This window comes from Trematosphaeria pertusa (assembly GCF_010094035.1).
Source record: "Trematosphaeria pertusa strain CBS 122368 unplaced genomic scaffold BU26scaffold_1, whole genome shotgun sequence".
NCBI classification, from domain to species: Eukaryota; Fungi; Ascomycota; class Dothideomycetes; order Pleosporales; family Trematosphaeriaceae; genus Trematosphaeria; species Trematosphaeria pertusa.
The window spans coordinates 3,859,165-3,885,962 of record NW_022987212.1 but is presented as its reverse complement, the minus strand read 5'-3'; the positions used below and the strand labels follow the sequence as shown (position 1 = coordinate 3,885,962).

General features: G+C 54.7%; 15 protein-coding genes across 15 annotated transcripts; 8 read left to right on the top strand and 7 right to left on the bottom strand.

Moving 5' to 3' along the window:
* Positions 1-588: 588 nt before the first annotated feature.
* Positions 589-2,617, top strand: BU26DRAFT_33664 (FAD/NAD(P)-binding domain-containing protein). The gene is made up of 3 exons (XM_033822254.1): positions 589-953; positions 1,008-1,732; positions 1,783-2,617. The coding sequence occupies exons 1-3, from the start codon at positions 749-751 to the stop codon at positions 2,422-2,424; spliced, it is 1,572 nt and encodes a 523-aa protein (XP_033692009.1). The 5' UTR covers positions 589-748; the 3' UTR covers positions 2,425-2,617.
* On the bottom strand, positions 2,295-3,270 carry BU26DRAFT_473652 (ribosomal protein L37ae; the record flags this gene model as incomplete). Its single annotated transcript, XM_033825475.1, has 5 exons — positions 2,295-2,800; positions 2,853-2,872; positions 3,020-3,044; positions 3,096-3,166; positions 3,232-3,270. The coding sequence occupies 5 exons, from the start codon at positions 3,268-3,270 to the stop codon at positions 2,677-2,679; spliced, it is 279 nt and encodes a 92-aa protein (XP_033692008.1). The 3' UTR covers positions 2,295-2,676.
* A 713-nt stretch (positions 3,271-3,983) lies between these two features.
* Positions 3,984-6,176, top strand: BU26DRAFT_546180 (uncharacterized protein). Its single transcript, XM_033831817.1, has 2 exons — positions 3,984-5,751; positions 5,883-6,176. The coding sequence occupies exons 1-2, from the start codon at positions 4,182-4,184 to the stop codon at positions 6,086-6,088; spliced, it is 1,776 nt and encodes a 591-aa protein (XP_033692007.1). The 5' UTR covers positions 3,984-4,181; the 3' UTR covers positions 6,089-6,176.
* Positions 5,949-7,751, bottom strand: BU26DRAFT_599589 (PLP-dependent transferase). The gene is made up of 2 exons (XM_033835111.1): positions 7,575-7,751; positions 5,949-7,521 (listed from the first exon to the last, which is right to left on the bottom strand). Exons 1-2 carry the CDS (start codon positions 7,646-7,648, stop codon positions 6,306-6,308), a joined length of 1,290 nt encoding a protein of 429 aa, XP_033692006.1. The 5' UTR covers positions 7,649-7,751; the 3' UTR covers positions 5,949-6,305.
* Positions 7,752-7,988: 237 nt separating this feature from the next.
* Positions 7,989-9,617, top strand: BU26DRAFT_415148 (P-loop containing nucleoside triphosphate hydrolase protein; the record flags this gene model as incomplete). The annotated part of the gene is made up of 1 exon (XM_033823101.1): positions 7,989-9,617. The coding sequence occupies one exon, from the start codon at positions 7,989-7,991 to the stop codon at positions 9,615-9,617; it is 1,629 nt and encodes a 542-aa protein (XP_033692005.1).
* A 4,402-nt stretch (positions 9,618-14,019) lies between these two features.
* BU26DRAFT_413200 (lytic polysaccharide monooxygenase) lies at positions 14,020-14,782 on the bottom strand (the record flags this gene model as incomplete). Its single annotated transcript, XM_033823012.1, has 3 exons — positions 14,020-14,181; positions 14,251-14,305; positions 14,352-14,782. Coding segments are annotated over 3 exons (648 nt in total), but the record flags the coding sequence as incomplete, so codon positions are not given.
* Positions 14,783-14,853: 71 nt separating this feature from the next.
* On the bottom strand, positions 14,854-16,004 carry BU26DRAFT_599586 (DUF1531-domain-containing protein). The gene is made up of 2 exons (XM_033835110.1): positions 15,995-16,004; positions 14,854-15,902 (listed from the first exon to the last, which is right to left on the bottom strand). Exon 2 carries the CDS (start codon positions 15,750-15,752, stop codon positions 15,315-15,317), a length of 438 nt encoding a protein of 145 aa, XP_033692003.1. The 5' UTR covers positions 15,753-15,902; positions 15,995-16,004; the 3' UTR covers positions 14,854-15,314.
* Positions 16,005-16,295: 291 nt separating this feature from the next.
* BU26DRAFT_513726 (uncharacterized protein) lies at positions 16,296-17,079 on the top strand. The gene is made up of 3 exons (XM_033827685.1): positions 16,296-16,340; positions 16,398-16,521; positions 16,620-17,079. The coding sequence occupies exons 1-3, from the start codon at positions 16,308-16,310 to the stop codon at positions 16,859-16,861; spliced, it is 399 nt and encodes a 132-aa protein (XP_033692002.1). The 5' UTR covers positions 16,296-16,307; the 3' UTR covers positions 16,862-17,079.
* Positions 17,080-17,265: 186 nt separating this feature from the next.
* On the bottom strand, positions 17,266-18,154 carry BU26DRAFT_412679 (uncharacterized protein; the record flags this gene model as incomplete). Its single annotated transcript, XM_033822983.1, has 2 exons — positions 17,266-17,629; positions 17,679-18,154. 2 exons carry the CDS (start codon positions 18,152-18,154, stop codon positions 17,266-17,268), a joined length of 840 nt encoding a protein of 279 aa, XP_033692001.1.
* An 820-nt stretch (positions 18,155-18,974) lies between these two features.
* On the bottom strand, positions 18,975-20,239 carry BU26DRAFT_527200 (sorbitol dehydrogenase; the record flags this gene model as incomplete). Its single annotated transcript, XM_033830757.1, has 5 exons — positions 18,975-19,124; positions 19,175-19,638; positions 19,686-19,772; positions 19,823-20,071; positions 20,122-20,239. The coding sequence occupies 5 exons, from the start codon at positions 20,237-20,239 to the stop codon at positions 18,975-18,977; spliced, it is 1,068 nt and encodes a 355-aa protein (XP_033692000.1).
* A 1,295-nt stretch (positions 20,240-21,534) lies between these two features.
* Positions 21,535-22,730, top strand: BU26DRAFT_527199 (NADP-dependent alcohol dehydrogenase C; the record flags this gene model as incomplete). Its single annotated transcript, XM_033830756.1, has 3 exons — positions 21,535-21,609; positions 21,661-22,148; positions 22,202-22,730. 3 exons carry the CDS (start codon positions 21,535-21,537, stop codon positions 22,728-22,730), a joined length of 1,092 nt encoding a protein of 363 aa, XP_033691999.1.
* Positions 22,731-22,829: 99 nt separating this feature from the next.
* BU26DRAFT_33509 (uncharacterized protein) lies at positions 22,830-23,743 on the top strand. The gene is made up of 2 exons (XM_033822238.1): positions 22,830-23,646; positions 23,698-23,743. Exon 1 carries the CDS (start codon positions 22,929-22,931, stop codon positions 23,550-23,552), a length of 624 nt encoding a protein of 207 aa, XP_033691998.1. The 5' UTR covers positions 22,830-22,928; the 3' UTR covers positions 23,553-23,646; positions 23,698-23,743.
* Positions 23,667-24,353, top strand: BU26DRAFT_33520 (uncharacterized protein). Its single transcript, XM_033822241.1, has one exon. It carries the CDS (start codon positions 23,884-23,886, stop codon positions 24,232-24,234), a length of 351 nt encoding a protein of 116 aa, XP_033691997.1. The 5' UTR covers positions 23,667-23,883; the 3' UTR covers positions 24,235-24,353.
* Position 24,354: 1 nt separating this feature from the next.
* BU26DRAFT_33355 (carbohydrate-binding module family 1 protein) lies at positions 24,355-25,630 on the top strand. Its single transcript, XM_033822217.1, has 2 exons — positions 24,355-24,529; positions 24,575-25,630. The coding sequence occupies exons 1-2, from the start codon at positions 24,474-24,476 to the stop codon at positions 25,176-25,178; spliced, it is 660 nt and encodes a 219-aa protein (XP_033691996.1). The 5' UTR covers positions 24,355-24,473; the 3' UTR covers positions 25,179-25,630.
* On the bottom strand, positions 25,308-25,923 carry BU26DRAFT_33518 (uncharacterized protein). Its single transcript, XM_033822240.1, has one exon. The coding sequence runs from the start codon at positions 25,762-25,764 to the stop codon at positions 25,438-25,440; it is 327 nt and encodes a 108-aa protein (XP_033691995.1). The 5' UTR covers positions 25,765-25,923; the 3' UTR covers positions 25,308-25,437.
* Positions 25,924-26,798: the final 875 nt, after the last annotated feature.

Below are 26,798 nucleotides of genomic sequence, written 5' to 3'. Positions count from 1 at the left end.
ATCGCGGACGAGGCGCAATGCGTAATGCCAAGGCAAGGGCCCTGGTTGGGTCACGTGAAGTGAGATCTCACGCACGTCGTCCGAAATCTTGGTGCCTGGCATCGCTTCGCAAAGACATCCGCGTTCTCCTTCACCTGCACTCCACTATCAGGATCAGATGACTTCTAGACAAGTTCGCATCCATGGGGACCGACAGCCACGGTTTATTGGTCCTTGCTTACCAGCGACTGCACTCTCGAAACTGTGTCCTTACACCTAGAGTAATGACATCTGAGATTCTAATATCACAACGAATTGCTCCACATCACATCGAGCAGCGTCCTTCTAGCATACTAGAAGCCTATTGCCATCCATGGATTACTGTCGATCACGGTGGCCGGAAGTGTCTTAGCGCCAGATCGACCATCAGGTCCATTCCAGCCAACTAGTCACATCATACGGGCCTTTCAACACCATGAATGTGTACAGGTTCCATCCCAACCTTGATATCTATTATACCGTACATAAAAAACGTCTAATGCCCACCAAAACTGTTGAAACACGCCTTAGCCAACCCGAAACAAGCCTCGCTTCAAAATCCATGACCTCACCACTTCTCCCAAGCGCATCGCATTGTCCGTCTTTTCGTCCGCTCCTAGCCCAAGTACACTTTGCTTTAGTAGAATCATTACTTCACATATCCTAGTCGCTTAGCCTTCATCATTAGACATTGATCCTCAGAGTCGGTGTAACCTTTCATTGGAAAGAGATGGAAAGAAAGCGCATAGCAATAGTCGGAAGCGGTGTTTCCGGTCTCTCCACCCTCTGGACGCTCCGCAACACAGAGCACGAAATCCACCTCTTCGAGAAGGAAGATAGACTGGGAGGCCACACGAATACAGTGACATGGGTGCACAATGGACATTCTGCGCCCGTCGACACAGGCTTTATCGTCATGAACACGGCTACCTATCGTTAGTACCTACACGTGAGGCATCTGCACTTGAGCAAGTCTAACCGGTGCATAGCAAACTTTATCGCTTTCCTCAAAACCCTAGACATAAAAACAATCCCCTCCCAAATGACCTTCGGCATCTCCCGCGACGCCGGCGCCTTCGAATGGTCCGGCACCTCCCTGTCCGCCCTCTTCGCACAACCCATCAACGCACTCCGCCCCTCCTTCTGGCGCATGATCTTCGACATCATCCGCTTCAACCTCTTTTCTCTGGATCTCCTCTCCTCGCCTTCAAACCCCTCCAACGACCTCAGCATCGGCGAGTACCTCGAAAGAGAGGGCTACTCCGACGCTTTCAGAGATGACTATCTGATCCCGATGACGGCGTGCGTCTGGTCTACGGGACCAGATAAGTGCGCGTTGGAGTTCCCAGCAGTTACGTTGGTGAGGTTTATGTGGAATCATCATTTGCTATCCACCGTTGTGGAGAGGCCACCGTGGTTGACTATTGAGGGTGGCTCAAAGAAGTATGTTGATGCTGTTATGAGGAACTGCCAAAAGGTTACTGTTCATCAAGGTTTCGAGGTTGAGTCTTTGAAACGAAAGGATGGGCTGGTGGAACTGATCGTGGATGGAAGTAGGGGACCGAGGTCTGAACTTTTCGATGAGGTTGTGTTAGCTTGTCATGGTGACCAGGCAAGATGGATCCTTGGTGACGCAGCGACTTTTGAAGAGAGGGAAATCTTGAGTGCGTTTGAGACGACGCCGAATATGGCGTTCTTGCATTCTGATCTTTCCGTATGTCATCTTACTACATCCTTTCTTCTTCAGCTCGCTAACAAACAAAGCTCATGCCCAAACGTCGCTCCGCGTGGTCTTCATGGAACTACCTCACGTACTCTCAGCCACCTTCTAAACCCACCAACTCCTCCTCCAGCGCCCTCCAAACAGTATCTCTAACATACGACATGAACATCCTGCAATCCATCCCAACCTCCACCTTCGGTGACGTTCTCGTCACTTTGAATCCACAAACGCCGCCATCCCCGGCGCTCACCCAAGCTACTTATGAATACAGGCATCCGCTGTACAATGCGCGCATGGTCACCGCTCAGGAAGAGCTGGAGAAGATACAGGGTAAGAGGGGAGTATGGTATGCGGGTGCCTGGACAGGGTACGGGTTCCATGAGGATGGGTTTTCGAGCGGGATGCGGGTTGGGATGAGGCTCGGCGGGAGTGTGCCATGGGAAGCGAAAAACGCGAAGTTTAGCAGGGGAACGAGGCCGACGCTGGGCTGGAAAGATCACTTTGCTCGGCTGGTCGTCTGGATATTGCAATTATACGTCTCGATCTTGGAATACCTCTTGGGAGCGCGAAGACCACGTAATGCGTCAAAGGGTGGGGCGTATGCAAACGGTAACGGCGTAGCGAATGGAAAAGTGAAGGCGCTGCAACCCGGCGGCAATGCGGGAAGGATCTTGATAGCGTAGTTCCGGTGCTGATTCACATCAGTGTCTCCAAGATCACACAAAAGCTCGGCACGTAATGCCCCCAGGCCATTGAATCCATCAATCGTGATTTATGCCATTGATTTTGGAAGAATCCTGATAAACCGATGATCGTTACAGAACCGACACGATCGGAACCTGCATGCTGATGCGAGCCATTTCACGCTCGATATGACCGCCCGCATAAAGAAACATTGTCGATGAACTCCTCCAACCCATGTGTCCCGCCCCGCTCTAGACCTCAGCAATCTCCCTCAGTCGTCGGATCGTGGACCTCGTAGCGGCGGCGGCCGGAGTCGAGACGGTGTAGGCACCTCCGGCGGTGGTCTTGCGGCAGCTCCTGCATTTCCAGATTCCGCTGAGGCGAGTTAGAATGTGTGATATTCACAACCATAACGGGGTTGGCTTACACAGCCTCGCGCTTGACGCTCTGCGGGGGAAAGAAAGTCAGCAAAATTCCTGAAGGGAGATTGGAATGTCTTGGTCGAGTATCTGCAAGTCGCGCAATGCAGCCCGGCTATTTCGAACAAGCAGAGACAAGGCCATGGGGAGAGGGAGATTTTGGGGATTCTCTCACATTTTTTCCGCAGAATTGGCAGGTGCTGTGCCCTAGTTAGCCTCCCGGTATGGTAACGGAGTACAGATTCTCCTACTAGCGCGCATGCTGTGTGATTTCCATCTTTTTCACTTGCTTTCGCAGAGAGGCGCCGTATCGGGTGCCATACTGTTGAAGTGGTGTCAGAAGCTGTGTCCATTGCATGACTATATTCTCCGAATGTGCAGTCGTACCTTGCCCGTGATGCCGACCTTCTTCGTGCGCTTGGTCATTGTGCCTGGTGTGTTGTGGGTATTCGGAGGCGGATAGACGTGCGGTCGGTGTTGGAGTTTACGATGATTTTGGTGGTCGCGCTGCCAAGTTGGATTTAAGCGAGCGGGCCGGAATAAATATCCTCCGAAGGCTGCATAAATCACCCTCTGTACCCACCATCTCTCACTGAGGCATGTCCATCTTTTGATTCTGAGGAGCCTAATATTGCGGGCACGATGCTATAAATACAGGAGTACCTTTCCCACCCGGAAGAATTAACGGCGCTACCACATTCCAGGAAGCCTCGCTGAACAGCTAACTTCTTCGCAGTCAAGCCATAGCTCTGAGTTTGAGAATGCCAGGAGGAACAATGGCTCGTATAATCCTGTGCCTGAGTTCGTCTACTGGACCTACGGGAGAGTCTATCCGGACAGACAAACCGCCTCCCAAAACCAGAGAGACTCCACTCCAGCACAACCTCAACAACGATTGCAGATCTACCCAACGAGATCTTCATACAGGTGCTCCGCTGCTTTGTTTCAGAGATGCAGTTGTTGAGAAGTCGGTAAGGCGTCAGCCTATCGTTCACTGCTCAAATCCAAACATAGAGATATGCGTGATTACGAGTGCAGAACTGCAGCACTAGAGACCTTAGGGCCTACAAGGCGTGGAAACTTACGTCTCGGTCTGCCTACTGGTGAGATCCGGCCCAACATCCCGACGTGAATCTCCCACCAGATGACGATTTGTCTCCTACTCGACCGCGTTAACCCGATGGATGGATGTGCTCATGAAGTCACCATCAAAGAGTAGGCTACTGCGGTTGCCTGAAGCCATGCGCCTGTTTCGGGTTAGTCGCTAGGGGCTCCTCTGCCACTGTTCGTTCCACCACCTCACTATTTGAGCTCAATACTCGACTCGGAGGCGATGAATGCTGCGCAATAAAACTAGCCGATGTTCACTTGTTTATTGCGCAAAAATCAGCGAGGCTTTTTGCCTCCTGTTGGTGCCCATTGCTCGAGCAGCCGCAGTGGTATTACTGACAGCAAACAGGAACCTTGGAATAAACCCCCAACTCTTATCATTCAAGATGTCTCTAAGCGCCATCTCGCGCTCTCCGCAATTCGATCTCTTCAGCGCGCTACCCAACGAACTATTACTCGAAATCCTAGATTCAGTGGCAGATGACTACAACGCCAGACGGAAAGCCTTCTCCGTTCTCTCCCTCGTCTGCCATCGCTTCTGCTCTCTCGCCACCCCACTCCTGTATGAGACCTTTGAGACCGGCTGTAATGAGCAATCCGAGCTGTTCAGGCAGTCGATTTCTGCGCGTCCAGAGCTTGCGGGACATGTCAAGCGCTTCGTAGATCGGACTAAGAGCTTGCGCGGTAGCAAGCAGCGCCCCCTCGCGTACCTTCAGTATGCGGATAAGCCGTATGCCAATGCGCTGGAAAGAGCCGCACAGCTGCAGGTTCCGGAAGATGTGCTGCGAGGAATCTCGGAGCGGTATACGCCGGATCTGGAGAATCTCTTCCTCATCGCTCAATGCCCTAATATCGAAGAGCTGGAAGTCACGGACCGCGATTTCCTCATTAGGACGCCGTTAGCGTACGCAGCGAGGAACCTACCCCTAGGTCTATATCACCAATTCGAGCGCCTGCACACGCTTTCCGTCACCGTAAATGTGTGGCGCGAATACCATTTCAGCGCCCTGCACACCATCTTCTCGCTTCCCACACTGCGCACCCTAATCCTCAAAGAGGCCGCAATGAGTAAAGTCGAAGAGCACACCTGGTGGCACGGCGACGAGAAATGGGACTACACCGCCAAATCCTCCTTTATCCAAGAACTCGTCCTCGAGCAATGCGGCATGGACTGCATTTGGCTCGCCAGCGCCATCTCGGCCTGCCGCACACTCCGTCGCTTCCACTGCGAGTTCCAGCATCAAATCTACCGAGGCATGGGCGGAGAGCACTTTTATGGAACGGTTGGGAGGGCGCTGTTGGAACATTCGAGTTCCCTTGAGGATGTCAGAATCAATGAGCTCAACGGGTGCGCATCGTTTAGGCATCCGACGCCAGTTCCCCTCGTTTCCTGGGAGGGCTGTTATGCGCTGACGTACTTCGATCTCCCGCTGTATGCTCTGCTGGCGCCGACGGGCATTGTTGTTGTAGAGAACAGTCTACCGCCCGGCGGACAAGTCTCCAGGACGGGGGGCGTGCCGATTGATAGAGTGCTGCCGCGCTCGGTGTGCGTACTCACTGTGGATGTTCGCGCGCATAGAGAGGGAGCGAGCGACCAGTTCTTCATCGACGTCGCCGACGCTGCAGCACAAGGCTATCTGAAAGCCCTCTCGCGCGTAGAAGTTATCTGCCGGCTCGAGTTGCGCACTTTTGGCGGTTTACTGCCGCTGCACTTCTGCCACTTGAGGAGGATGTTCGAGAGTCAGGGTGTTGAGTTCATCTACTGTGTCGAAATGGTCGATTGCGAATTCATAGCAGGTACGTCTCTGGGCCCTTCCTCCTCTTCTCCATAAGAGCTACCTGCATACTCCTGGTGGCTTGATCTCCTCGCTATACGACGTCTTAGGAGCCGTAGCATTGAATAGCAATAGCTGACGAACGGCTTGCAGCCGACTACAACAACACGCTTGAGCAGTACAAGCGCAGCGGCCCGGACGGCAAGGAAATCGCCTCTCACTTCTCATTAGAGAATGGGTGCTTTCGAGGGTGCCAGCCCCCTTACGAGGACCCGCTGCCAGATCTCGCGGGGAAGAGTATTTATATGGAGCCCTGGGCGGGTGGCGCGGAGTTTGAGTGGAGCGGAAATAGTAGTTAAAAAGAGAAAACATGCAGAGAAGCAGTCGACAGCAGTGCCAAGCACGCAAACGGAGGGACATCAACGATAACTCCAGGTCCTTACTTCGCTGTGCTGAGACCTCTTATTGCTAGGTGTGCAGGATACACTTCGAGTTAAGAAATCTATCTTCTATCTGCGAGGTTACTGGTGGATATCACATCTAAACCTTTCTCGCCCAGAGACGGGTCGCCCCGCTTCATTCTTGGATATACTTCTTCAGTCCCCTTAGCCGCTCATGCGCTGTCTCGAGCACATCGTCGTTCTTGCAGACTGCGAACCGTAGCCAGTCCTCTACGATATGCGCGTTCTCGGGCGTAAAGAACTCGGTTGGCGGAATCGCTGCAACACCGACTTCCTTTATCAAGAACCAGGAGAGCTTGAAGTCTCTCGGGCGATCCGCAACGTGCGGCGGGAAGTCGTAGTCATCCGGTAACCGCACCTTCGCCATGTTTACAAGGACAAAATAGCCGCCTTCCGGGTCCGAGTAGGGTAGGCCCAGTTCGTCCCATATAGCGTTGAACTTGTCCATTTTGGCCTTCATTTCACGCTTGGATTCCTCCCAGAAGTTGTGTGCGTCTGCTTGTTCGAAGCCGATGGCTGTTGCTTCCTGCAGCGGGGACACGCTGGAATAGCATATGCGCGTGTGCGCTGCACTGACGTATTTGATTAGATGTTCGGGCCCGATCAGCCAGCCTACTCTCCAACCCGTGGCATAGAAGTTCTTGCCTCCAGAGCCCACTGTCAGAGTGAGTTTGTCGATTTCTGGGGAGAGGGTTGCGATGCGTGTGAACGGGACGTAGTATAGCCTATCGTACACTTCGTCGGAGAGGATGATAATGTTGTGTTTTATGCAGATGTCGCCGATGGCTTGGAGTTCGTCGCGGGAGAAGACTTTGCCGATAGGGTTGTGCGGGGAGTTGAGGACGACCATGCGTGTTTTGGGCGTAATTGCTTTCTCGAAGTCCTCCAGGTTGATTTTCCATTCTGCGGCTGAGGTGGTTTTGTACGCCCCTTCCTTTGGAGGGTGCATGGGCACGTAAACCACATTTCCGCCCGGCATTTCGATGTTGGATATATACTGGTCAAAGAAGGGCTCGAACACGATGACCTCGTCGCCCTGTTCTAGGAAGGCCATGAAGGCGCTGAGCATGCCCTCGTTTGCGCCCGTTGTGATGGTGACTTCCTTTTCGGGGTCTATGGTGCGGCCGAAGAAGGGTGAGTAGGCGTCTGCGATGGCCTTCTTTAACCGCGGGCGGCCTTTGGTGGGCGAGTACTGGTTGCATTCTACTTTGTCGAGGGCGGATTTGGCGGCGTCTATGACGAACTGGGGAGGGTTGTAGCCGAAGAAACCCTGGCCCATGTTCACGATGGGCTGGACTGGGGAGGCGGCTGCCGCTTCGTTGACGATGGACCTTGGGGTGCTGTTAGACGCGGACTTGACATGTCTGGCGGCCAATTGACTTACCAGACATCTTGCCGCTGTCCTGCGACCCGCGCTGCCGGCTTGAAAGGGTCTTCGCGCCGGGTGGTAGCCGACATGGCTCGCAGAGGGGTGAATGTAGCGGGGTTCTTCAGCACTCTTCCCGGTTTGGACGCTCGTCGTGCGAGGGTAGGTGTAATTCGAGAAGCTAGAGTGGCGAGGGCTATCATCTCCAAGGGAGACGCTAGAGAAAAGTGGAGGAAACCGCCGTGATCCAGGTAATTGAGGCTCGTCAGCACCTGTGAATTGCGTGCTTTGGGCAAACCGCCGGCCGGTGCCGTCATCAACCGGGGTGGCCCGAGTTTGCTCCGCCGAACTCGCCCTGACGCGTTCCCCAGATTTTGGAGCCGTCTAATTTACGCGACGCCGCGCTTGGAACCCGTCCACTCATCCTCCAGCATGGTTTTTTGTCCTGTATGCAACAAGCAAGTCAAAGAAAGCCTGATCAACGAGCACATCGACAGCGGCTGCACCGACCACATCCTCCCGCAGAATGACACGCCCAATCCGACCAGGACGCACAGCTTCTTCACCCCCACGGCCCGCAAGGCTACTACTGCTGCAACCAGCGTTAAGAACGGAAACCCTGCCTCGTCGCCGCCCGCTCCGCCCGCTGCGACACAACGCGTAGAACGCCCGAAGACACCTCCGGCAAATGTTGGGACGAAACGATCTTCCGACGAGGCTGCCGATGGGCACGCCAACGGCGACCCTCACTCGCCGCCGACTCCGAAGCGAAAGAAGAAGCTGAGAGTGTTGGACCATGTTGCGCCTCTGGCGGAGCGGATGCGGCCAACCACGCTCGACGATGTGTACGGCCAAGAGCTAGTTGGGCCAAACGGACTGCTTCGAGGCATGCTCGAAAGCAAAAAGCTGCCGTCCATGGTGCTTTGGGGGAAGTCCGGAACCGGAAAGACGACTATCGCTCGCCTTATCGCGAACCAGTCCGGCTCGCGCTTCGTAGAAATCAACAGCACAAGCACGAAGTTGGATGAAGTCAGGAAGATATTCGCGGAGGCTCTGAAAGATCTACAGCTTACGGGGCGCAGAACCATCGTCTTTTGTGACGAAATACACCGGTTCACGAAGACCCAGCAGGACGCCTTCTTGGGGCCTGTCGAGGCCGGACAGATTACTCTGATTGCTGCTACTACAGAAAATCCTTCGTTCAAGGTCATCAACGCCCTCCTGTCGCGCTGTCGGACGTTCACGTTGGTAGACTTGAGCGAGAATGATTTGGTCAAGATACTAGAACGGGCTATGGAGGCTGAAAACTGCGCATCACCGCTATTAGACGCTGAAATGCTTCGGTACTTCGCATCGTTTTCGGACGGAGATGCGCGCACCGCCCTGAATCTCCTCGAGCTCGCCATGGGCTTGAGCGCCAACCCGTCCATCACCAAGGACGGCATCAAGAAGAGGTTAACAAAGACGCTCGTGTACGACCGCGCCGGCGACCAGCATTACGACAGCATTTCCGCATTACACAAGTCGATAAGGGGGTCCAATGCAGACGCCGCTCTGTACTACCTAGCACGAATGCTGGAGTCCGGAGAAGACCCCCGATACATCGCCCGTCGCCTCATCGTTGTCGCCTCGGAGGACGTCGGGCTTGCAGATAATTCCATGCTATCCCTCGCAACAGCAACGTACGCTGCCTGCGAGAAGATCGGTCTGCCCGAATGCCGCATCAACCTTGCGCATGCCGTCGTAGCCCTTAGCCTCTCACCGAAGTCAACACGAGCATATCGAGGGCTGAACGCCGCCATGGCTGCCTTGAAAGAGCCGGGAGTAGCAAGCTTGCCAATCCCATTCCATCTGCGGAATGCCCCGACCGCTCTGATGAAAGAAATTGGCTATGGTGATGGTTATAAATACAACCCGGATTACCTGGACGGGAGAGTGAAGCAAGAGTACTTGCCCGAGAAGATAAGAGGACGGAAGTTCTTGGAGGATGTTGATTTGGGAACTGTGGTGGATGAAGATCTACTGGACGAGGACACTCTGCGACCGGAGTTGGATGATTGACAAGATTCAAGCTGCCCAGAGTCTTGAACGGCCCGTCTTGCGGTTTGGAAAAGCTTGGATATGTCATTGGAGAAATCGTATACCCCATCATTGGCAGCGCAACCTTTAATTCAATGGAGTTTGGGAAAGGTATTGGTAGCGAAAGGCGTTACTCATTTATTATCGACATTTTTAGAACACATCCGCTTGTCCCCTACCGATTGTGCTGATCCAACCGCAGACTCTGTATGTAAGAACCCGCACGACCGGAAATACATAAACCTACTTACGGGCATCCTACCGTGCTCAAATGATCCAGCCCCCAAACGTTCCGCACTCGCATCCAGCAATAAGGATCCCGAAAAGGTGCCCGAATCTAAGGACTCGCTTATTCACATAAGCCTCGCATTTGCAAGAGCCCGGGGTCGGATGCGAATGCAGTACAATTGTACCAACGCAGATTTGATGTTGGACGACGCCCTCTATTCCAAAACATGGAGGGGTTTCCGTTGATGTAGGTTTTGGCCTTAAGCTGAGCGCGACATATGTTGTTGATACAGCAAGGAGGTAGTTAGCAGCACATAACGCAACGTGAGTAATCTGGATACACTTCCATTATATACATTCTTGCCCCCTTTGCTGGTTGATCGCTCGATTGAATGTATCCTGCTATCACGTTTAGGGTGGATTTCACATCACACTTCGATTTCAGCATAGCGCGCGTACCAAAGGACTGAATATATTGCTATGGAAGACACTATTCGTAAAGACCGAAACCGAGTCGAAGCACGACGCAAAACCGAATCTCAAGAAAAGAGACGCCGGAGAAAAAGCCCAATTTTACTTTTTCAAATGCACTGCTCCACGCTCTCTTTTTCCCCTCTTATCACATCACTCTAGCATCCCGTCCTTCCCTCTCCTCTCCCTTCCCCCTTCCCCTCCTCATCCCTTACTCAACCCCTTCGCACATACTGATCATCCCGATAATATCCCCTCGGCACAAACGGACACTTGCCACGTCCCTGCCTCTTACCGAGTCTAGCCATCTTTTTTCCCTGCTTCTTCCTCTCCTTCACAGCCCTCTTAAGCCTAGCGGCCGGCGTAACGCCTGGCAGTGGTGGCGGCCAGGACCCCGTAACGCCGGGGAGCGGTGGCGGCCAGACGGATGGGATGGCCGGATTGGCAACGGTGACGGTGGCAGAAGTGGAAGGGGTGGTGGAAGAGGAAGAGGAAGGCGCAGGCGTAGCACCGCCCAGACCCACCGGGCCAGGCCAGCTGATATTCGCACCGGATGGGATCACAGGACCCGGGCCGAGAAAGTAGGGGAGAATGGAGGCTGCAATGTTGGTCGTGGAGGATGGGGTGGAGGTTGGCGTGGGTGCGTCTTCGGGGTAGAAGGGGAGGACTCCGTCGGCCCAGTCGTCTTCGGGGTCTTCCTCTCCTGCCTCTTCAGCGCTGCTGTTCGTGAGAGCAGCTGAGGTGTTGAACGGCGGGGCGATGGACGAGACAGGGGTGGCGACCGCTTCGAGCAGATTCTCGATTCCGGTGCCCAACGGCATGTGCATGGCAGGTATCGGGGTTGTGAACGCTTCCCCTGCCTCGGCATCATCCACATCTTCAGCTTCCACGTCGGCCTCAGTAGGCGTCGCCGTGGGCTCCTCAAGGGACGTCTCAGCCTGGTCCGCAGCCTCTTCCGTAGAAGTGGGAGTAGGCTCCTCAACACTCGTAGAATCCGTCTCAGCCGGCTGGTCGCCACCGTCTGCATCCGAGCCCTGCACACCATCCAACAGCGCATCCGGCTGCTTGAGATCAGGGAACAGCGCTGCCACATCGTCGTCAAGGCCCTCGCCTCCATCGCCGTCGTACGTGGATTCAGGAGCGGGCACTGCGCCGGGCTGGGGTGCTTGATTAGGACCAGGTTGGGGACCAACTCCTTGGGCCATTGCTGGGCTCGCCCCACCAGGGGTGGCTCCAAGTTCGAAAGCCGGCCCGCTAGGGGGCTGCGCCCCATGTGCCATTGCAGGACCGCCTATAGGCCCGGGTGCTGGCTTAGAGCCCATGCCACCAGGACCAGGAGCGGGAACACCAGGCCCCATGGGGCGCGGGGCAGGCATCTGGCGTTTCCCTACCCTGGCCTTCGACGCAGTTGCAACCTTCCTAAGCGTCGAGGGCTTGGTAGTAGCCGGCTTGGACGTCAACGTGGGCAATGCTTCAGGCGGAGAGACATCCTCCGCTTCGGGGGAGAGACCCCATGTCTGGTCATAGTCTGCAGGCTCGGCGCCAAAGAGCGCGGAGGCGTCGTCGTCGACGCCGTCACCTGCACCGCCGGTGGCAAAAGTGAAGCCTGGGATGGTTGGGTTGGCGCGGCGCCTCAGCTTTTCTTGTAGATCATCGTCGTCTTCTTCTTCGGGGACGGAGGAAGAGGAGTTGGTGCTGGGAGTGGTGGCTAAGGAATCGTCATCGACATCCGCTAACGGATCATTTTCTTCGTCTTCGTTGCCGTAGGAATTAGATGTAGACTCTTCCTCGTCTGGACCATCAAGCCCATCGTACACGGTATTAGGCTCCGCGAGGTCGGGGAAAAGAGCTGCGACATCGTCTTCGAGACCATCGCCACCATCCGATCCATCGCTGAAGTCGAGCATACCATCGAGGATGTCGCCATTCTCCTCACCATTCGCATTCTCCTCTGTTTGTCGCTTCTCGAAGATCGACAGGGCCCTCTTCTTGATCTTCTTGTACCAGCCGTTCGAGTCCTCATCATCATCGTCGTCATCATCATCACTCCAATCGTCATCACTATACCCCTCATGCCCAAGCAACTTCTCCACCTTCGCCGTCAAATCATCCAGCTTCTCAAGAATCGTGTCAATTACACCACCACCACCATCGTCTCCGCCTCCAACGCGATCGCCCCCAAGCGTTGCGAACCAGCCAAACGCCCTCTTGCTCTTCTTCGCACTACCCTTAACAAGCTTGGGCTCGCACATCATGCCCTCAGCGACATCACGCAGGGCGCCGTACGTCCATTCGATAGGCCCGCCGAACTGCCCGCAAGTGTAGAACTGCGTTGGAGACTTGCAAAGGAAGGTTCCCGGCTTGCAGGGAAGATAGTCCGTTGGGTTGCCGGTGGCGTAGGGCACGGGCGATGTGGGACATGTTTTAGTTGGGTGCTCTGTAGAAGTTGGTTCGGCGGTGGAAGTGGGCTCTTTCGTGGTTGTCGTGTGCGGGGGCCGGGTGTGAGTATGAGTATGAGTCTGCGTGCGGGTCGTGGAGTGTGTGCGTGTGCGTGTACTCGTAGATGTCGGGCGATCTATGCTCGTTAACTTCTGCGTGGTTTGATGGAAAAGAGAAAGGACATACGAGTAGTGTATGGGTGGTGCGTGCAGGTCCGAGTACAGCGGTTTATTTTCACACACCGGTCCGGGAACCTACAGCCCCGGCACTTCCACACTGGGTGATCACACTCATCATCGCTACTATCAGATGAATCGCTCGTGGGTTCGGGGCGCGGTGGCCTTGTATGGCTAAAGTACCATTCCGGTGGCGGCTTGACCCACCTCGTCACCGGTTCGGCGCTGGTGCAATAGCTCCCCTCACCTCCTTGCTGCTGGTGTCTGTGTGTATCTAGACGGTTGACGTTGTAGAAGTCATCTGGAAAGTCGGCCAAAACGTCCGCGTCCGGCGTGTCGGCGAATGGCGCGTAATCTTCTAGTGTTGGGAGCTCTTCGGGATCTTCCAATTCCGCTGGGTCCATGAGATCCCCCGAGTCAATAGATTCGTCATCGACATCCGGTTCCGGCTCTGGAGAGAAGCTCTCCGCATCAGGAGCAGCGGTTGGCTCATCCTCTTCAGAGACTTGACGGCTTGTCAGTTTGTGCTGGAAGGAAGTATCGAAACTCTCACTGTAGTCGTAGTCGGTTCCTTCGTCGAGATTATAGAATTCGCCTGGCTTCGTTCTGTCTTGAGCGGATGTCGACGTTTCCTCTTCGGCCGCATCATTCGACGACTCATCATGATCGATGCCTTCGAGATATTGGTCGAGCTCCTGCTCCACTTCCGAATGGGCTTCCGAACTTGGAGGGTCATTGCTGATAGGAGATTGCGAGTCGGTGTCTTCTGAAGATGGTGTCGCATCACTACCATCGGTACCCTTGGCCGAACTGCTGTCTTGAGGAGGCTGGCCGACGCAGTCTTCGTGCCATCGACCGTCGCCGCAGTACGGAGGTTTCGAGGAACCGCTGCCATCCGTGCTCTCGGTGTTGTGGCTGCTATCGCCACCGTGCCACTGTCCGTCATCACCTCCGGAGGAGCCACCCGAAGATGAGCTAGATGAAGAGGACGAGGACGCATCGCCAGCAGACTTACGTCCAACGCCTGTGCACCTCACGCCGCTGCTGCTGTGACCAATCTCGGCAGAAGCACTCAGGCCGTCGCCATAAGCAACGTCAAGCCCAGGGTCAACAAAGAACGCGTCGGTAGTCTCTTGGACCTTGCAGTCGTTGATCCCGGCAAGATTCGCGACATAGAGGTCTGGCAAGTGGGCCAAAGCTGCTTGGGCGGCAGCGCTCGTACCCTCAGCTGACTGGGCGTCGTTGGTGTCGCGCTTCTCGTATTCTTCAGTGTATTCTCCAGCTCCAGCACTGGCTCCCACAATATCGACCACCGCGCAATTCATGTACATCTCTCGGTTTCCGACTTTATTAAACCTTTGCAGCGTTAGCCAAGAGAGAGTCCCATTGATGATCGCCTTACCAAGTCCACGCCAAAAGACACTTCGCGGTCTGCACATCCTCCGGAATCCTGAACTCGTACGTATCCTCGATCGGACATCCTCCCATGATACTCTTCAACACCTTAAAATGAATCCCATTATCACAAGATAACGAAATCTGGCACGAGCCACCACCATGCGTAGCTCCACCCCTCAACTTCATCTCATACGTCTGGCCCGCTTCGTACGTAGCCACCGAAGTGAGCGGTGTATTCCATTGATACCCCTTGCACGTGAAGTCGCTGCCGTCGGAGTGCAGAGGCGTTAGGATGTTGTAATCCTTCGGTTCATCGGTCCTGTTGCTATGAGGATCACGCAGAGGAGAGGGGTCTGCCATCTGCATGTGGGAGAGAGCTCCCGGGAGCAGAATGGGAAGCGTACATAGCGTACGCAGAAAAGAGTGACGAGTCATGGTGCAAACGAGAGACCATGGGCGGTGGCGCGCCCGGCTCGGGCCATCCCGCTGGTTTTATGGTGGAAAGTAAGGGAACGGTGGCGACCATTTTTGCCCTTGTGTACGCGTTGAATTCCTGGAAGGGGCGTGCCTGTGGAGCTCATCCATCTATTCGGCGCTGACAATGAGTGGCAAGAAGGAGATAGACATTCGAAAAAGCGGACTTTAAAGGTCAACGCAGCAGACATGATCCAGAGTGACGGGAGACGAAAGACATGACGATGATGATTCACTTTCCTATAACTCTAACGGCCTTCCTTCGCAAGCCAGCTGAGGATGTTGTTTGTGTTTCGGACGCCACATTCTTGGATCGCGGCCTTTGGAAACGGAGGAATGAATTGCGAAGCCCTTCATGTGCTCAGCAGCAACAGAGGAAGGGGCTGAGATGACTTGGATTCCAGGGAGCTTTTGTGCAACCCCAAGGAAGCTTCGCAGAGCTTGTAAACATGCGTTGGTCAACAGAGTCACGATGCGAGAAAAACCGCCACTTTCAGCCCGTCAAGAACTCCTCGAGCTCCTTGTCACTCTCCGCCTCCTGCTCATCCCGCAGCCTCTCCTCCTCTTTAGCCAATGCATCCCTTATGAATTTCCTCTGCCTAACTCTGGCTTTCCGTCCCCACTGGCCCACCTTCTCTTCTTCCTCATCCTCCTCATCGCTGTCTCCTACCCCGGGTATCTCAACCTTGCCTTGTCCCCTCAACTCATTAGGATGTATTTCACCGCTCTCCGCCGACTCTTTCGCGTGCTGTTTCTCCTGCATTTTGGCGCCCAGCTTCATGAGGTAGGGACGGAGGAGCGCGTAGGTGCCCACTATCATGACGATGCGAATCCAGCCTTTAGCGTCGAGATTTGTGAAAGCCGCGGAGAAGTTGCGCGTGAAGTTGTCTTTCCACGTCGTGAGGAGCTCGGGGACGGAGGGTTTGGACATCGTGGGTCGCGGAAGCGAGTATCGAATTGAATCCGTAGAGATATGCGCTCGCTGAATGTCCCCTCCGGGAACGGTGTAGACGTCGAGGAGCTGTGGTGCTCTGAAAGCGGGAAGGAATCGCGCGTTGCCCAAGAAAAGGGTTTGGAAGGACTTCAGGTCGCAGTCAGAATAAATAAGCCTTTGAATAGAAGCTTGCACAAGATAGAAGAATAATTATGTCGCTGGACAGTGGAACCTCTTACCTATTCGTTGAGTCGTGGTTGCGCAATAGGACGGGAAACACGGCTGGACCTGCAGTGGGGGAACGTGGAACGCTTCCAAAAGCCCGAAAGAAATGTGACGCTCTTTATACTTCTTGTATCGTCTTAGATATCCAGCTCTGAAATTCGCGCAAGTCTGTGATAGCGACAATTCTCTCATCCAAAATCGCGCTCAACGCTCGGCCAACCCGGCAGCACCGAATTCGCCGACCAATTAGAAGATGGCTCGCCGAATCACGTCCGAGCAACGCGTCCCCCACATTCAACTTCTCCCCACTGCGGACACTCGCAAACAATGGCTTCAAGCGACGCTCTAGAGCGCGAAGAGGTGCGCCTCTGCCCAAACCCTCCCACCCAAACAACAAGCAGCTAAACTCCCTCACAGCGCCTCAAATCCGCGCTCTGGTACTCCATCGGCCAATTCGTCGACGAAGAATGCTTCAACAACAACCTGAACGCAACACCGCAATTCATCGGCGCACTGACCGAACTAGTCTACACGCAAATCGGTACATCCACTCTTGCCCCCCGCCTCAGTCCGGCTTGCACCCTCCCAACCTCACCCCAGCGCATGCACATTCAAGCGCTGACCGCTCAAATCGCACAGCAAATTCCGCCCGCGATCTCGAAGTCTTCTCCAAGCACGCCGGCCGCAAAGTCATAAACGCTGACGACGTCATGCTTCTCGCGCGCCGGAACGAAGCCCTCGAAAGCATTCTGAAGCAGGAACTAGATGAGATGAAGGCGGCAGAGGGACGGAGCGAACCGCAGAATCAACCGAAGAAAAGGGGCCGGCCTTCTGGCGCAGGAGCAGGACCTGGAAAGGGGAAGGGCAAGGCGAAGCAGTAAGGTGGTGATGCCATGTATCATGGCACATTCATGGGGCGTTTGGGCGTTCGGCAATATACCCAGCTGTTATGATACTTAGTGGACGATTATGTGGGTAGGCTTCTGGAGGGAGTCTTCATTATTCAGCCTGAGAGCACGATCGTGAGTACCAACATATCACAGTGCATGGGATGTGCCAAGATCGAATTGATACAAATCATGATTAGGTATTAGGTTCGTAACATATCCAACGCGATGCACTTTATCGCCTGCCAATACTCCACGGGGTGGAAATACTGTGTTTCCTGGTATAACGCGTAACTTTCATAAACATACTGGTCGAAAGGAAAGCCGAGCCCATTTTGGACGCAGACCCAATTTAGATCGACAAACGACATCTCCAATCACCACCCCCCGCCCTACTTCTAGTAGTTTGTGGCAGGTTGGTAGCTGCCGGTTGGTGCGGTGTGGTAGCCACCGTGGAGTGGCTTGTGCGGACTCTCGTAGGTCGCGGAGGTGGGCGCGACGGTGGAGCCAGTATAGGCAGTATCGTGCGACGGGCGCACATCGTGACCAACACCAGGAGCAAGCATACCAGCGGCGGGGGCACCAGCAGACATCTCGGGGTCGCGGAGACCGCCCCGGGTGGTGTGCCGGCGGCGGCGCTGCCAGAACTTGACGCCCGAGCCGCCAGTATAGCCGTTGGCTGGCGAAGGGCCGAAGCGCTTCTCCTTCTTGTGGTGGCGGCGGAGGGCGACTTGGACGAAGGCGGAGACGAGGAAGAGGAGACTGTTATTGTAAGTATACACCCGAAATCAAGGCTCCGCTAACGACTTACGCTCCAATGATGGCGACGGCAAAGCAGGCGGAGTTCATCTCGCAAGCAGATCCCAACGACACCGAATACGTATACTGGTCACCCTCTCCAGCGCTGCCGAAGCCCTGTTTCGAGTCCGAGGGCCCACTCCCGAGCGGAGTGTCCACGTTGCCGTTGCAGCTGGAGGCGCCATCGCGAGTGAGAATGGCGATAGCAATGAAAGCTCCGCAGAACACGATGTCGAGGGCAATGCCAAGGAAGGCAAAGAATGTCTTTCCGCCCAAAAAGCAGGTAAGCAGGACCGCGAAGATGGTGTAAAGAACGGCGGCGCCCGAGAGGCCCTCGACGGCCTTCGTCCAGGTGGGGATGGGAATGTCGCGATCGGCGAGGACGGAGAGGAAGTAGCTGTAGATGCCCAGAATTATGCCGGCACAGCAGAACTCGATCGCATACAGAAGCGTCTGTATGAGCTTCAGCGCAGCACCGCCGAAAGCCATTGTGGGCAAATGTTTCGAAAGAGAAGACGACGAGCTTGCTATTAGGTGAAGAGATGGAGAAGTGGTAGGATTGTGGTAGGATCTGGTCAATGTGGTGTGAAGACGCCCGGCGGCTTTATGTCAAGAGACTCGCGATAATGACGCAGCCTCGTCTCTGCGCGCGAACCCTGTTCCTGCCTGGTCGATCGATGCACGGGCCGCCCGTTTGTGGCTGGCCTGACGTCACTCCCGCGCCTCTGAGCAGTCTTCAGACCAACAAAGTTTTCTGCCCTGGCGCCGCTGTCACACTCCGCGCCGCCGATTGCTCGTCAACAACCACGGTTCCCTCATGATGCCGGAAGAGCATATTAGATCATCGCTCGAAATTGCCCCGGTGGGTGGGGTGGCGTGCCACGAGACGGAGAATCGGCACTGCAAAGCCACGGCGTCAAGCCCCGATCGCAGAGCCACAGCGGGTTTTCCTCATCGACAAGAAGCGTGACAAGGCCAGAACGCGGGCGGTCGGGGTCTACGAACTCCCACAAATCATGTTTCCCTGCTCCGTTAGTCACCCGAGGAGCGCCGAGCCTTGGAGTCGCTACTCACGGCACGCGGCTTGACAAGCTCTTGGCCTCCGACAACACGTGGGACCTCATCCTCCCAGGATGGATTTCAATACTCAATTGGCGCTTAAAAATATCTCAGCTCGAAACAGATGAAAGGATGCAGCAGAGGAAACAGCATGAAGTCGGCCTCATTCCTGGACGCTAGGGTGCTCCCCGCACGTTACCCATCATTGCACATCTGACATCAAGGTGCTCGCTGCTTGAGCTCCCACAGCTTAATTGCCTCCTCCCACCTCCACCAAAATCTTCACTTGATTATCTTTGTCGTTGATCAACGTCTTGAAGCCCTTCTCTTCCACTTCGGTCAGCTTGATCCTCTGCGTAATCATCCCGTGCGGCTTCATGCTGCCCGAGGAGATGGCGTCCTACACCTCGATTAGCGAACCTTCGAGTTTTGAGACGCCGGAAACCATACGATTACTTCCTGGAAGTCACCGACTTGATACGTCGCGACGCCCTGATACCTCCTCTCCTTGAACGTCATGTCATTTGGCGTAATCGTGCAAGGCTTCTCCCAGATGGCGATGTTAACGATGGTGCCCCGAACTCGCGTGGCATGTATCGCCTGGTCTAACGCCGCTTGGACCCCAGCGCAGTCGAAGACCACATGGACACCTTGACCCTCGCAGAGCTCCCGGCAACGCTTCACAACGTCCTCCTTCATCGGGTTTATGATGTAGTCGGCGCCGAAGTTCTTCGCGAACTCTTGTCTTTTACGGCTGACCTCCGAGACGATGATCTTGTCCGCGCCTTTCGCTTTCAAAGCGAGAATGACCGATATTCCGATTGGGCCACCTCCGAGAATGAGCACGGCGTCACCTTTTTTGAATGGGCTGACCTTCACCGCGTGCCACCCAACCGCGAGGGGTTCGATGAGCGCTTAGGAAGTCAGTGATCGACCCCCAATCCATCTTGGAATCACAAACCTCCGATCTCGAGCGGGACATTGTCCGGAAGATGGTATAGCGTCGAGGTAGGCACTACAATGTGCTCTGCCAACCCTCCTCCCCAGCCTAGTCAAATCAGCATAAGGTTAGCTCATTTCCCCCTGGTACTGGCATACCGCTCAAACCCACGAATCCATTACTCCAACAGCAGTTATGGCAGTTTTCGAGGCAAGCCCCACAAGTTCCGTCGTAGATGATCGGCTGGACTGCAACCCTGTCGCCTGGGTTGAATTCGTTCACACCTTCACCGACCTCTTCGATCACACCGCTGAACTCGTGGCCGAATGTCAGAGGAACCGTCTCTCCAGTAATCGGGTGGGGTGTTGTGGGACACAGGTTAGGTCCACCGAGATATTCGTGCAGGTCTCCACTGGACGTGAGCTTCCAGCCTCATACAGCGTCCGAAAACACTCACCGCTTCCACAAATGCCCACCCAGGCTGGACGGAGCTTCACCTGCCCTTTTCGGATCTGTGGGACCGGAATGTCCTCATATCTCAGGTCTCGCTGCCCGTGGAAGCGGACAGCCTTCATGGTCTGGTCGCTGGGCGGGGGTGGTTTATACGCTTCCTGAGGTGCCATGCCTTTCGCCGTGGGCTCCAATGTGAGGTATTGCCAAAGACTGCAATTGCACCGAGAAGGAGCAGGTGGTCAAGGTCGAGCTTCTTTCGTCACGGACCGGCGCCTTCACTGATTTAAAGTTCGGCCTCGCCAATCACCCCTCCGTCGCAGCTGCCGAACATGTTTACTAGGCACCAGTCCTTTACGGCGCATTCTCCTACGATTCGTCTTCCCAGAACGTGCGCGTGGTCAAGACAGCATCATAGTCCTCCAAAAACATCGGCTTCCCCAAATCGGTAATCCATAGTCGATCACCCCGCACGGCGGGGTACAAGGCTGGGGAAGAGCTAGGCCTTGGTATTTTCTCCGGCGGGTCATCCGACGCTGTGAAGAAGAAATAAGAACCTTCAAACTTCGAGCACCACGAGCGTTTGGTCATGGGAGTACCAAACACTGTCAGCCGCCAAGCCAGGCGAGGAAATACCATTTTTGGCAGATCGTGCCTAATGCGGGTCTGCTAGGTCGAGAGAGAGTCCATACTTTACTCAAGAACGCTGAAAACAGTTCCAGGATTTTGGGACACGAAAGAAAGAGCAAGTATAACAAATTCTCGGGCGCTTTTCCAGCGATAGAGCTTCGGAAAGCAGCATCTCGCACAATGAACTAAGATCGGAACTGCCTTCGCGTGGGATGCCGAAGAAAGCCCTTTTTATTGGGCCGCCACCGGAATGAGGGAACGCATACTATTCATGGATAAATTCTTAGTAATGTCGCGGGATTCTCGAGCTTCCCCAGCCGAAAGCGTAGTGACGAAGACATTGCGTTGTAGCTTTTCAAGAACTTATGGGCTACGATGAAATCTCTTCCAGCAGATCACAGGAGGCCAGCCCGACTGTTTTCAGAATTGTCGATACGTCACGAACGGCCCGCACTGTTGACGGCACTGGTGACGATGGCAATCTCCAGACGCGACTACCGGAGACAAAGAATACAGCGGCTCTAATGCGCCCAATCAGGCAGATTGCAGAAAAGCTTGACAACACACCACGGCGGGGACGACCCGACCTTCGTCGGGCGATGATATCAATGGCGGGATTACATGGACCGATTTTTATGGAGCGTGAAATTTAGAGTGAGATGAAATACGAGCGCGTGCCCCTCAACACCCTTTCTTGCCCCTCATCCGATCTGCGAACTCACAACTCACAATATTTTCTCTGCCCACAATTGCACTCAATTTCTAACAGAGGATCTTTTCAACCGCCAAAATGCCTTATCCCGAAACCACTGACGCCTTCACCGTCACCGACATCAAGAATTGGAGCACCTTCAAACGTCAAGAGGTAGGTTGAGAAGCTCCAAGTTTCCGGAATAGCTTTTAATTAAATTTTCAGGTGCCACTCAAAAAGTTCGAGGATCACGATGTTGATATCGCCATCGACGCTTGTGGTGTCTGTGCCTCCGATGTCCATACCATCACTGGCGGCTGGGGAGAAGATATCCCTCTCCCGCTTTGCGTAGGACACGAGGTCATTGGGAAGGTCGTCAAAGTCGGGTCCAAGGTCAAGAACGTGAAGGTCGGTGACCGCGCCGGCGTTGGCGCTCAAATCGGTGCGGATCTCACGTGCGGCAACTGCAAGGCCGGCCAGGAGAACTACTGCCCGAACTCGATCGACACATATGGCGCCCCATATCCCGACGGCACCATATCTCAGGGTGGTTACTCTAGCCACATGCGAGCTCACGATTATTTCACCTTCAAGATTCCGGATGGGCTTGACACGGCCCTTGCAGCACCAATGCTGTGCGCCGGCTTGACTACATACTCTCCTCTAAAGAGGTTAGGGTGTGGTCCGGGCAAGAAGGTTGCCGTGGTGGGCCTGTAAGTTTTTCGGCGAAGACGCAATGGCAGCATGATCTGACAGTATGACACAGGGGAGGTCTCGGCCACTTCGGGGTCTTATGGGCCAACGCGATGGGCGCGGAAACCTACGTCATGTCGCACTCACCCAACAAGAAAGAAGACGCACTCAAGCTCGGTGCGAAAGACTTCATCGTCACCAAGGAGAAGAACTGGGCCGAGCCGTGGAAGTTCCAGTTCGACATCGTCCTGAACTGCGCCGACGCGACGGATCGCTTCAACTTGCCCGACTACTTCTCCACCTGCAAAGTCAACGGCTATTTCCACATGGTCGGCTTCCCCGACAAGCCGCTTCCCTCGTTCATGGCACAGGCGTTCTCTCCTAACGGATGCTATATGGGCGCTTCGCATATTGGCAACCGGCCGGAGATGGAGGAAATGCTGGAGCTTGCGGCGAAGCAAAATATCAAGAGCTGGGTGGAGACAATCGATATCAGCGAAGAGGGCTGCAAGCAGGCTGTTGAACGCGTGTGGAAAAACGACAACGTGAGGTTCAGGTTCACGCTGGTCAACTACGACAAGATCTTTGGTAAGAGGGCATAGACGCCTTGAGTTCAGCAGGTCCCTCACTCAGCTACTAGAAGCTATATCAGGCCCTGGAGAACGATAGCTGTTTTAATTTAATCCATAGACTACAAATAAACTACATTTGCATCATCATTCATCTTCAAAATAAATACTTCCATCGTTGCGCACTAAGTGTCAACTGGTGTGCTCGAATGTGTGGCCATTCACCCCACTATGCACGGACCCGCAAAACGCGTCGCGTCTGCCCCGCCAACTCCATCACACTTTCAAGCTTCAAATGCGCCAACACCTACAATCCTCCCAGAACTCTCAATTGTCACCGGATTGTCGCTCGATTCCATCAGGCACCAGAACTGTTTCGCTATGCCAACAATCCCTCTTCACCCCCGTCCCCTCAACGCATCATCACCGACCGAAAACCCCCTCCCTCCACTCCTCCACACGCCCACCGGCCTCGCCCTCCTCGAGCTCCAAGGCACAATCCACTTCCCGCCACCAACCGCTTCCCCCTTACCTTCGACGCAAGTCGGCAAGCTCGTCTTCCCCTTGTATAACCCCGCGCTCAATGGGCCAGATGACACCAAGTGGATGAAGAGGGTGTACTTTTATGTGGGACAAAATCAGAGGATGACCGGGGAGGTGAAGAAGTTGGGAAAACCCTTTGCTGTTATTAGGAAGAGGGAGACCTATGGGGAAGACGTGGATGTGGGTGGTGTGGAAGGTGGGCGGGAAGGGAAGAGGGCGAAGGAAGAGGTGGAGGTTGTGGAGATTGTGAGGTGGAAGATTGTGTTTTCGAGTCGGCCGGAGCCAGTTGGTGGGTCAGAGGAGGGTGGATGAATAGAGGTTCAAGAGGAAGTTTTCCCGGGTCTCGAATGCTACATCGGTCAATCCGCGCAAAGCTATGCGTGTAAGAGTAGAACACGGGTGGACAGTGAGTAGCAACCTGGTAGGACAACATCCATGGAAGCCTAACGTGTCAAAGCAGACTCCTTTGGCTGTCGGATGGCTCTCAACATGCGGAATACCGCGAAGCGCATCAGCGGACCGTCCCTGACGACTGAACCCGGAATAGACCATCACCAACTCGCTCAGATCTAAGCCCGTATCCAAGAACCCGGATGCGCACTCCAAGCGACGCAACGCCTCTCGAACGCTATCACGAAAAGCTATGTCGTACTCGGCCATCCTAACCCTCCCCATCTCGGCGCCACCTTCTCCGCAAAAGTCGCGTCGTACCACAACCCAGCCTAAAATAAGAAGAAGCTTTAAACTTCAATCTACCTGCTCGTTCTTGTCCCAAACAAGCGATTTCTTATTTTCAGTGACGTTCTTATTCGTCGAGGTTCTATATTCGCTTCCGTCCCCCTGCTATATATTCATCCACTTTAAACGGTCGCCACGGTCCGACGGTTTATATACCAGGTACATTGCGAACACTAATTTCATGCGTCACATGCGCAATACGGCGCTAGAAGCTATGGGGTCTTCGTTATATGGGATCAGGGCGCGTCTACCCTAGACTTGGCTAGACTCGGGCTTGATTGTTGTGATCTTCTTATTCTATCTTTCAGCTTCTGTTGCTTTTGCTTCACAAAAGACAGTTTGAGCACTCTCAAGATGTATTCATTCTCTACGATTATGCTTGCCGCTTTGGCGGGCACTGCTTCGGCGGTTGTGAAGGATTGGCAACAATGTCCGCTCTTAAGATATATCAACATATTCGTTCGTGCAAGGCACTAATCATTCGCAGGCGGTGGAATGAACTTCTCTGGAGACTCCGCTTGCGCGTCAGGTTCAGGGTGTGTTAAAATCAAGTACGTTACGTCTCTTTCTTCCTATTCTCTTCTAACATCGGCCAGCGATTACTACTCCCAATGTCAACCGGGCGCCGCCCCAGCAAACCCTCAACCCGATCCCGCACCCACTGATTCCGCTCCAACCTCCGTCCTCGGTACCCCCACTGCAACAGGCACGCCCGCGGGCACCGGCCCGGGAACCACCCTCCAAAGCGGTTACTACTGGATCCGCGCGGTAGAAGCACCCAACTTCCACAAATACATGCAAACCAAACCCCTGTACTCCACCGGCCCGGCCCTCCTCGGCGACTACACCACCGCGGGCCAATTCCAAGTCGTCGACGGCCAACTCGTGCAACTCGTCTCCGCCGCCGGCGCAAAGCCCGAAACGCTGCTATACGGCATCGTGAACCCGACGCGCCAGATCAACAACATGAGCCTGGCGGTCAGCTTCAGCGAGACAAAGAACACGTACGGCAAGTTTGGATGGCAGGGCGATGGGCTGACGTGGAGCGTGGAGGGCATTACTAGGCCGAATGGACTCGCGTGGTATGTGTGTACCGGGCAGCAGCTTTATATCAATTTGGGCAATTATTTGTATCAGACGCCGAGTGGGTGTGTGGATGAGACGATTCATTACTATAATGATAAGACGGCGAATAACTAGGCGTGGGTGTGGATCGTGCAGAAGCGGACTGCGACCGGGTTGTATATAGGAATCAAACATATCCAGCCGAGTATGCGGTTTACAAATTCGAGAGAAGTGATGCTTTTTATGTGCATGTAGCAACATCCCTCCGGCTCTTCCTCAACCCCACAGCAGCGCCGCGGGCATCAATGAAGAGGGCCAAAAATTCCTCGCCGACCCAGAGGGCCGACGAAAGCATGGTCGAAAATTGTAGTTTTCAACTAGCAAAAAGCTGAGCTCAGACGGGGTCTTCACTGCTGCAGCTGATGCCCTTGCACTTGGATGAGGAGGTCGACTGGGGACCGGGGAAGAGGTGGTTATATAGATATGGATGTGGTTGATGCCTAGCGAGGTGCCGGAGTTGTGTTCGTTGGGGGCAGTTGAGGCGGAGCGGTAGGCAGATAGGGTCACGTGGCCGGGGTGCCTGGAGGCAGACGAGACGGATGCAGGTATTGAGATGAGTCGATCCAGGCATGGAGAAGGCCCTCACGGTGTGGAGATCTCTGGATATAACGACGCACGTAACAGCCACCCTGGAGGTCTTCGCAGGTGCGTACAATAGCATGTACAGTCAGCTGTACAAGCAATCTATCTGTACAGCGAGCCCTTGATCCGGAGAATTCTATACCGCAAGAGGAAGGTTCGGCGCTGGATGATGCGCAGCTGCTGGCATTGCTCGACGGCCGGCGTTGCTTCGGGCTCTGAAGGTCTTCAGGCTAGCGGTTGCTGACAGGAGGACGATTGCTTCGGACTCTGAAGGTTTTCAGGCTGGCGGGTACGGACGTGGGAGAGGACGTTTGCTTCCATCCTCGAACGCAGCCTGGAATGCAGGTTGCCAGTACCTTGGCTCCCGCTGGTGCCCGCCACATGCCCGGTCGCTGCGATGGGGACCCTTTGCATGAATTCAAGCCGCTGCCTGGCCCGCAGCCACGAGCTAAGTTATATGCCCATGCGCCGCAGTATCTCAGGCCCGTATCTCAAGCCTATAGACACCAGGTCCGCAGGACCCGGACGCTCGCGAGCTCGCCCTACGGGCGAGCCGCCTCTGTCCCCCCTTCGAGACCCTTTCCTTCCTTCCTTATCTGAGTGCATGGGCTTTACGCTTACCAGTGATGATTCGGCTGAGGTGCGTTTTTCTAGTTGGTTTGCGATACGGCGGGAGAGAGGCTAGGTGCGTGGTGGTGACGGCTCGGTAAGGTGCGATGCGGCTCAACGTACGGGTCGAGGTTGGAACATAGGACTCGTATCTTTGCTTCTGGTACTAGGGAACTTTAGCAGCGGGACAGAAAGGTGGGAGGGCTCTGCTTGAAGGTTTTGTGTTGGCTAGGTAAGAGATTCTCGACTCTGAAGGCTCAATCCACACTACAGTGGTGGCTGCTGTAGAATGGCGAGAGTTCGCAGCTTCGATGGTGCCGCTCAAGCACTGGACGATGTTGCAATACTGAATCGCCTCTACGAGAGGGTAAAGCGTGCCGTTTAGATACTCATGCGGTGTCGGTCCGCAGGACAAAAAATTCCGCAACAAAGCCGTGACGCAGAGCTGCGGCGTCTGAGATCCTCAACGCGGACCCTATGCAATACTAGGGTTGTCCGCGATGT

Coding starts and splice junctions, on each gene's coding strand:
- BU26DRAFT_546180 (XM_033831817.1), top strand. CDS start 4,182: ATGCTGCGCAATAAAACTAGCCGATGTTCACTTGTTTATTGCGCAAAA. Junction 5,752..5,882: donor CGATTGCGAATTCATAGCAG/GTACGTCTCTGG, acceptor AACGGCTTGCAG/CCGACTACAACAACACGCTT.
- BU26DRAFT_513726 (XM_033827685.1), top strand. CDS start 16,308: ATGGCTTCAAGCGACGCTCTAGAGCGCGAAGAG. Junction 16,341..16,397: donor ACGCTCTAGAGCGCGAAGAG/GTGCGCCTCTGC, acceptor ACTCCCTCACAG/CGCCTCAAATCCGCGCTCTG. Junction 16,522..16,619: donor ACTAGTCTACACGCAAATCG/GTACATCCACTC, acceptor CAAATCGCACAG/CAAATTCCGCCCGCGATCTC.
- BU26DRAFT_599586 (XM_033835110.1), bottom strand. CDS start 15,752: ATGTCCAAACCCTCCGTCCCCGAGCTCCTCACGACGTGGAAAGACAAC.
- BU26DRAFT_33520 (XM_033822241.1), top strand. CDS start 23,884: ATGTCGTACTCGGCCATCCTAACCCTCCCCATCTCGGCGCCACCTTCT.
- BU26DRAFT_33664 (XM_033822254.1), top strand. CDS start 749: ATGGAAAGAAAGCGCATAGCAATAGTCGGAAGCGGTGTTTCCGGTCTC. Junction 954..1,007: donor CATGAACACGGCTACCTATC/GTTAGTACCTAC, acceptor ACCGGTGCATAG/CAAACTTTATCGCTTTCCTC. Junction 1,733..1,782: donor TCTTGCATTCTGATCTTTCC/GTATGTCATCTT, acceptor TAACAAACAAAG/CTCATGCCCAAACGTCGCTC.
- BU26DRAFT_33355 (XM_033822217.1), top strand. CDS start 24,474: ATGAACTTCTCTGGAGACTCCGCTTGCGCGTCAGGTTCAGGGTGTGTT. Junction 24,530..24,574: donor TCAGGGTGTGTTAAAATCAA/GTACGTTACGTC, acceptor AACATCGGCCAG/CGATTACTACTCCCAATGTC.
- BU26DRAFT_33509 (XM_033822238.1), top strand. CDS start 22,929: ATGCACGGACCCGCAAAACGCGTCGCGTCTGCCCCGCCAACTCCATCA.
- BU26DRAFT_599589 (XM_033835111.1), bottom strand. CDS start 7,648: ATGTCGGCTACCACCCGGCGCGAAGACCCTTTCAAGCCGGCAGCGCGG. Junction 7,522..7,574: donor GGACAGCGGCAAGATGTCTG/GTAAGTCAATTG, acceptor CAGCACCCCAAG/GTCCATCGTCAACGAAGCGG.
- BU26DRAFT_33518 (XM_033822240.1), bottom strand. CDS start 25,764: ATGCTATTGTACGCACCTGCGAAGACCTCCAGGGTGGCTGTTACGTGC.